The sequence below is a fragment of the Pollachius pollachius genome, assembly GCF_949987615.1.
Source record: "Pollachius pollachius genome assembly, chromosome: 14".
NCBI lineage: Eukaryota > Metazoa > Chordata > Actinopteri > Gadiformes > Gadidae > Pollachius > Pollachius pollachius.
In genome coordinates, this window is record NC_136947.1 from 4,304,495 (window position 1) to 4,312,461 (window position 7,967).

The 7,967-nt window shown below is 48.8% G+C and overlaps 1 protein-coding gene across 1 annotated transcript in view; it reads left to right on the forward strand.

Annotated features, from left to right (window-relative positions):
* The window catches only part of LOC307085679 (receptor-type tyrosine-protein phosphatase F-like), a 113,468-nt gene extending 105,836 nt beyond the window's left edge, over positions 1 to 7,632 (forward strand). Inside the window, exons 22-27 of the mRNA XM_079750545.1 lie at positions 312 to 396; positions 1,181 to 1,307; positions 2,153 to 2,278; positions 3,421 to 3,575; positions 4,169 to 4,304; positions 5,208 to 7,632. Of these exons, the coding sequence (XP_079606671.1) occupies positions 312 to 396; positions 1,181 to 1,307; positions 2,153 to 2,278; positions 3,421 to 3,575; positions 4,169 to 4,304; positions 5,208 to 5,276 (698 nt within the window). The 3' untranslated portion in view covers positions 5,277 to 7,632. The remainder of the gene's footprint in view (positions 1 to 311; positions 397 to 1,180; positions 1,308 to 2,152; positions 2,279 to 3,420; positions 3,576 to 4,168; positions 4,305 to 5,207) is intronic.
* Positions 7,633 to 7,967: the final 335 nt, after the last annotated feature.

Consider the following 7,967-nt stretch of genomic DNA (forward strand, 5'->3'; position numbering starts at 1 on the left):
TGTGAAGAGCACGTTATGAGTCCCCGCCGACCGGTGCTCCACTGCCATCTGTTGGCGGTCGGAGGAACTGCTCGCCGGAGCCGAGAGTCACGTAGGACGGCAGCACAGAACGGGGGGCTGGTCATTAGCGCTGCGCACATAACACAGAACGCTCTCTCCTCCTCCTCTTCCTGACAGGAAGTAGCATAGAGTCTACTGTTTGTTTCTGGGGTCTCCGTGGGAAGACTTAATACGAAAGCCAGGTGCTAATACAGCTCCGGTTAGATTACAGAGTCATGTAAATTGAATTGTCAGGTGCACCAAATTGGCAGGGATTTGTTTTAATGCCCCTGTCAGTGTGATGCGGAGGCGGCTGCGGGCGCAGTACTGGGCCGGTTGTTCCTGGGACGTCAGGAAGTAGGCTAACAAGCAGCGCGCAGTGCAGCCGAGCAGCACACCGCCTCGGTGTACCGCTACTGTCACTCTGTGAATCCCAACAGCGTTTGAGTTCACTTGACTGTGACTATTATTAGCATTATTATTAGTATTATTGTTTAATACCATTATGTGGATAGATAAGGTTTTCAAAGGCCAGTTACCCTGTTGTATTATGTGTAGTTGTTATTATGCATGTTATTTCGCTGGCAGTGAGATAATTTGTGTGCAAGGCATCAGCGAATTTTTGTAGTCTAAATCAATAACAGGAATAGTAATGGGGAAACTGGTCTGCAATATTGTAAGTTGTAAGTGAAAGGTACAGCTTGGATCCATATAGATGGTGTCAGTAACATGGGATGTTGAGTCTGACATGCAGCATGTGCAATTTTTATGTATGCATGTATGTATGTTTTTTATGTATGTGGGCGGCAGTAGCTCAAAGAGATAGAGCGGGTCGGCTGGTAACCAGAAGGATGCTAGTTCGATCCCCGGCTCCTCCTAGCTGAGTGTCAAGGTGTCCCTGAGCAAGGCACCTAACCCTAACTGTTCCAGGCGAGCTGGCTGTCGCCTTGCATGGCTGACACCGCCGTCGGTGTGTGAATGTGTGCATGAGTGTGTGATTGTGAGGCAAAAAAGTGCTTCGGGTGGCCACTGGCTACAGAAAAAGTCCATTTACCATTTATGTGTGTGTATATATATATAAATCTTCTCTTTTGTCCTAACTGCTTCCTGTCCTCTGGTGTGTGTGTTTGTGTGTGTGCAGACAGCAGAAGGCCTACCTGGCCACCCAGGGCCCCCTAGCCGAGACCACGGAGGACTTCTGGAGAATGCTGTGGGAGCACAACTCCACCATCGTGGTCATGCTCACCAAGCTACGGGAGATGGGGCGGGTACGAGGACGCACAGCCGCCCCTGTGATTGGTCGCTTTTGAATTCCGACCAATCACCACTTCACCTTACACCATTCACCCAGAACACTATAAATAATTTGCTTTTGGATATAAGTCCATGATGACTGATTCATATATCAAAAGTCACTTGAGAAGATGTTGCAAAAGAGCGATTTCTGGCCTTGATGTGCTAAGAAGTACGATTTAATCGTCAGATGCGTCAAAGAGATCCAACGCGCTTTTGTAACGTACACTGCCCAGTAAGGTGTTCTGTCTGGGTATAAGTGATGCTTCAGAGGTGTTGCAGGCCCCTCTAGAAATCCCCACGAACATTACTGAGACAATAAACAATGGGAGAGGAGGAGGGACAAACACAAAACCAGGCTGGAATCCAAAACACTGTGTTATCCATCGTGGAAATATTTAGCCACCGTGAAATTCATGAGTCAACACTTGGCCACACACACGCATAAGGATCCTAACCTCCGAAATGGAGGCAAACTGTTTTATTCAGCACAGGGTATTTAAGTAAAGTAAGCCAGCGTACCACCTGGCAGAACAAGAGCTTGGTTCTGTTTCGTGCTGACTTCAGTTAGTAGCTCTTTCTTTTCTTTTTTTGGGAAGATAAGTTTTGCAGCGCTTTGACTACTTTGGTCTACTTTGGTCTACACTCCTTTTCCCAAAAAACGTCTCAGTGTCACTCTGGAGCATTTTTCTGAAGTCTTTTTTTTTTTTAAATAAAAAGTGTATATTTAGGCATTGTATTAAAGGCGCAGAAGACTGCTCTGACTCAGTACATGGGTGAGCGGGTGCTGACAGGGTCCTCTCTCCCCTCCCCAAATCAGGAAAAGTGCCACCAGTACTGGCCCGCCGAACGCTCTGCCCGCTACCAGTACTTCGTGGTGGACCCCATGGCCGAGTACAACATGCCCCAGTACATCCTCCGGGAGTTCAAGGTCACCGACGCCAGGGTACGTGCGCCCCCAGACCTCGCCGCCAGCCCCAGTGTGTCTGCGTCTGTGTCTGCCTATTTGCATATGCCAGAGCCCTTGCGTCGTTATGTGTGGTTTTCTCTGTGTTTTGTGTGTGTATGCGTGTGTTTGTGTGTGTCTATTTGTTATACCGGAGCACTTACATTGTTATGAAACGGTCTCTCATAAAGGGACCTGTTCGCGGACGTGTATATTTCAGAGGGTGTCATAAAAACACAACAAACAGTAGGCGAGGGGGGGGGGGGGGGGGGGAGGTGATGGTGCATTATGCTAATGAAGTGATCCGGGTTGACTCATTTCAGGATGCCGGGCTGGCAGGGATGCTTGCTCACACATCAAGTAAGCACTAAGCAGGGGGGATTTAAATGTACAGATGATCACAACGTACGCGAGAGCGCGACGGTTAGCGTACGCTCTGTCGTAAATGTTTAGCTGCAGTTAGTGTTAGCTCGCAGTGAGAAGCGCGAAGTAGTGTGTGTGTGTGTGTGTGTGTGTGTGTGTGTGTGTGTGTGTGTGCATGCATCTGTATGTGTGTCTGTGTGTATGCATGTACACGTGGCTGTCAGTTTGTTTGTGTTTCTGTATAAGGGTGCGAGGCTGTCTGTTTGTGCATGCATCTAATGAGTGTGTGGGCAGGTGTCTATATGTGTGTGTGTGTGTGTGTGTGTGTGTGTGTGTGTCCCTGTACTAATGTTTGCGTGTGTGTGTGCCTGTGATGCCAGCTCTATCTGTGATGCACATGAGGAGCACAGGCTGCAGTCCCCGGGGCCGAGTGCTGGAACTCCCTGTGATGCAGTGGTTTCACCGAGCTATAAATACACCTCCTCCATGCCATCTGAACAGCACACAGCCCCACTCTAATCCCACTATAGACGCACACACACACACACACACATAAAGTGAGTAAGACTGTGTATAATTGGGTCATAGACTTAAAAAGAACTTCAAAGAGGCCGGATGTGTCCACACGGCGTTGCGCTCGGAGAAAACAAAGCCGACGGATGAGGTCTTGATATTAGGCCCACGGCTGTAATGAGACCACGCTGACTAACCTTCCCCCTCCCCACCCCCCCTCCTCCCGCCGTTCAACTTCCACACTAATGTATGCGTCACCTTCCTAGGATGGTCAGTCCAGAACAATCCGCCAGTTCCAGTTCACTGATTGGCCAGAGCAGGGCGTGCCAAAGACCGGCGAGGGCTTCATCGATTTCATTGGCCAAGTGCACAAAACCAAGGAGCAGTTCGGACAGGATGGACCAATCACTGTACACTGCAGGTGAGTGGACCGGTGGGGGGGGACAGCCCTCTGTGTGTGTGTGTGTGTGTGTGTGTGTGTGTGTGTGTCCAATGACACGCCATCTGAATCGTGTTGGTCCAGGATCAAGGACGAACGTACATCAAGGCGGTACTGTGCCATCTGCTGGACATCTTTGATAGGAAGCACAATATTGACCCCCGGTCTGGATCCACCTAAATGTCCGGTTTCATGCCCTGAGATGATTCATAGCGGAACATAACGGGGCCGGGGCGATATTATACGGATACCGATAAAAGGAGGGATTGCAATGCAGCGTTTGTGTTTATGCTCGCCATTAAATTACCCCTGCTGCTCCCCCCCCATCTCTCTCTCCCCCCCTGCCAAGATATCTTAAGCAGTATAAACCCCTCTGGAGAGTACTTTCAAAGAGAATCCCACTCCTTCTGGTGTTCCCCCGCACCGGTCAAACAGCTTTAGCCGCGCTAATGCCCCCCCCCTGGGTTGTGGACTGATTGTAATGAACGGACAGGATACTTCTACCCTGAACAATTAAGCCCAGAATCCACATTAACTGACCCTTTTCTGTGTGTGTGTGTGTGTGTGTGTGTCAGTGCGGGCGTGGGCCGGACCGGGGTGTTCATCACTCTGAGCATCGTGCTGGAGAGGATGAGGTACGAGGGCGTGGTGGACCTCTTCCAGACGGTGAAGACACTTCGCACCCAGCGGCCTGCCATGGTGCAGACAGAGGTAAACACACACACACACACACACACGCGACCATAATCTTACACACACACACTATCACAATCTCACACACACACTATCACAATCTCACACACACACTATTGCAATCTCACACACTATCACAATCTCACACACACTCACACTCACATTCACATTCACACTCACACACACATTCACACACACACGATCATTACACACACACACACACACACACACACACACGATCATTACACACACATTCACACACACACACACACACACACGATCATTACACACACACACACGATCACAATCACACGCACATTCACATTCAAACACACACACACACACAATAACAAACAACAGCGATGACCCACTCTGCGTGAATTCAACCGGGAGGGCCCCAACCCTTCATCTGGTTTGAATGAGACTTAAGAGGGCTTAAACCAATATCGGTTTATTGTAACAGGACAGCCCATGTGCTCCAGTGAGTCAAAGGAATGTTTCCATGGTTACCGGCCATTGTCAAATCTGCGGTTTTCTTCAGGGGGGAAATGTGTGATTAATTGTTTGTGTTTAATCGAAGAAGAGATCCAGACGGGTTCCTTTGGGTTGTGCCAGCGCTGGCCCGGCCCGTGCCGTGCCAGACGCCGCAGCGCTGACGGAAAAGTGTTTAAAAGTCAATACGACGCCCCAGCACGCATGGCACAGACGTACACAAGTCCTCCCAAGTGTTTACAGAGGTTTCCACATCCATGCCGACGCGTTTAGCCACGCGGGGGCGGACGCACACATATCAGAACGCGGGGGGGAAAATACATAAAGGTCATAAAAATCAACCATGGCGGTAACCCCCCCCCCTGTGATGCAGCTCGACTAACCGCACCCTGACGGTTTTACTGATCCTCTTCCTCTTCCTCTCTCCAGGACCAGTACCAGTTGTGCTACCGGGCGGCGTTGGAGTACCTGGGCAGCTTTGACCACTATGCAACGTAACCACTCCCAGCCCCCGCCAAGCCAGCCCCCCACCACCACCACCACCACCACCCTCTCCTCGTCCACCCTCCACCCGCCTCCGCCTGGCCCCTTCCACCCGCCCTTACCTCTCAGGAGTGTGCCAATTGGACCCCCACCCCCTTCCCTCTCCTAGCCAAACACCCCCCCTACACCCCCTGACTACCCTTTCCCCCCTCCCCATGACGCCGAGAGAGAGAGAGAGAGAGAGAGCCAATCACAAGGAGAGTCCCGTTTCTGGATTGACCGCACACAGTGTGTGTGTTTTTGGAATAAAACACACAAACCAACAAACAACACAAAGCGAATAAACAAAAGAAGGACAACAGGTCACCCCAGAGAGAGCGGTACGATGACGACAACACTCTGATCCACGCATGTGGCCACGCCCTCTGAGCCACGCCCTCCAGAGCCACGCCCTCAAGGCCACGCCCCCAGAGTGGCGGCTTTGCTTCCCCCGTGCCGTCGAAACGCCAAAACCTTCCTGATTGTCAAGGCTACTGGTAGCACTAAGAGATGATTCTCTCTTTACTTTTATTTACCTTTTGTTCTTGTTGATGAAATATTTTTAATATCACTATTATAAAAAAATCTCATTATGACATACTATATTATTTAGCTCATTGTTGTTGTTGCCGTTTTCGTTTTTTTTAATCATTTTAACATTTGTCTTTTATTCGGTCTTCAAGGTCCCAACTCGAGGACCTTTTGGTAATTTCCTTTCATGGATTCGTAATCCTTTTTTGTTTTTGTTTTTCGGATCGTTTCTGGTTATTCGTCGAATCTTTTTAATTCCCATCCTCTTGTTTTTCTCCCTTTGTTTTTGGGTCGGTGTGTTTTTCTAGGTTAATTTAGCACAAGGGACATGTATTTTTAACACGTTCCTAGCCACTAATACAGGAGAAACTGCCGAGTCCCGGCCCGCAGTGGGGTTTGGTCTGCTGTGCCGTTGATCTGGCTCCCTGCTCTGGTGGCCCCCCCGGATCCGCTAGCGCTGCGGCAATGCGGTTCGCTCTAAAGAGTCCCCTCGCCAGCGTTTCCCCTTCTGCCTTTTTTTGGGGGGTTATTTTCATCTTTTTTTAGCGCCGAATAATTCACAGAGCATAGCCTAAATTATGCGATGTAAAACACAGTGGGAGAGACGAATCAGCTAACGAGAGACTAAATCAGCAGTGTACAGAACTGGAATGCACATTGTTATTTTGTGTGTTATTTTTTGTTGTTTCTTTTGGTTTTTTGGGTTTCGGATTTGGGGATGTTTTTTTGTCTTTTATTTTTTATTTTTTTTGGACAGACGCCAATGGCATTGAGGCCTTCATACTCCACACCGGAGAACTTCTATGAGTAAAAAAGAAAACAGACTTTGAAAACCCAGCGGGTAATGGACATTACGGTAAAACACAAAAAAAAATCTCTGTTGCCCTTAAAGCCCCTCCCCTCTCCTGATCGCCCAATCACCCGGTCCGCTTGCTCGGGGAGGTTGGACCCAAGCGGACCCGGAGGACCACGGATTGGTTGACACGGGCCGAGGAAGTCGCAGCAGCCAATATTCCCGGCACTTGTACAGAATCGACCATTCCTAGCAGAGAGCGAGCGCGAGAGAGAGACTAAGCCCTTTGGACTCAAACCTGCTATCATTTTATACAGAAATAAAACTATATATATATAATTATGATTGATTATATATATGTACAATTATACATAGATATATATATATATATAAATATATATACATACACCGCAACAAGATATATTGTTTAAAAGAAAAAGCTGAAAAAAAATAGGACTCACTCTGCCCACATACCAAGCCAAGAGAAGCAAGCAGAGAAGCGGAGTGTGTATTAATGGAAAACACTGTTGTATCTACTGTACTCCCATAGTCACAGGCCCGCTTGCCCGTCCCAAGCCAGAGGGGAGAGCACTCCCTCCCCTCCTCCCAACCCCCCCGACTCCCCCCTACGATACGGACGGCTCCCTCCTCCACGCCCTGGCCACCGCACACATTGCACACGTTTTTTGGCGTCACACATTACCCGTGAGTCCCACATTGAGCGTCGGGAGCGTCGGGATCGGAGGTGTGGAAGAGGAGGAACGAGGCGAGGGATGCAGGAGGAGGGGGGACAGTGAGGGGGCTGGAACGGACTGGCGCAAGACAAAAAACGTTAATTAAACTGTTCATTTTTACAATTGTGAATGCTTAGTGCTGTAGGGGTTCGACCTGTTGTATACACAGTCTGTTTTCTATTTGTTGATAAAGAACTGGAATATTACAAAAAAAATGTTGCTGAAAAAAAAAAACTCATCAATGTTAATAAAGTTGAATAATTGGGTTTTTTTGTAATAACCACTGCGATGATTGGTTTCTTTTGGGCGAAAGTGGTTCGGTTACTTGGTGGGCTCTGTTGAATGCAGATTCATTATGACAAGTATAGGCTCTTTCCTGGAAATCCCATGTTTGGCTCTGCTTTGACTCTTTGCCTCCCCGTTCCACCCAGAATTTAATGATCACAAATACCACCCTCATACGACCCACAGACCGGGAACATCAGAGAGCTGTCAGGCCTGCAGCTCAACGCTCAGACAGCAGGAAGTATCGTGTGACGATAATTTGATTAGTTTGTATGTTATTTTGGAGTGAGTGTTTGCGTCTGTGTGTGGGGGAGAGAGGGAGAC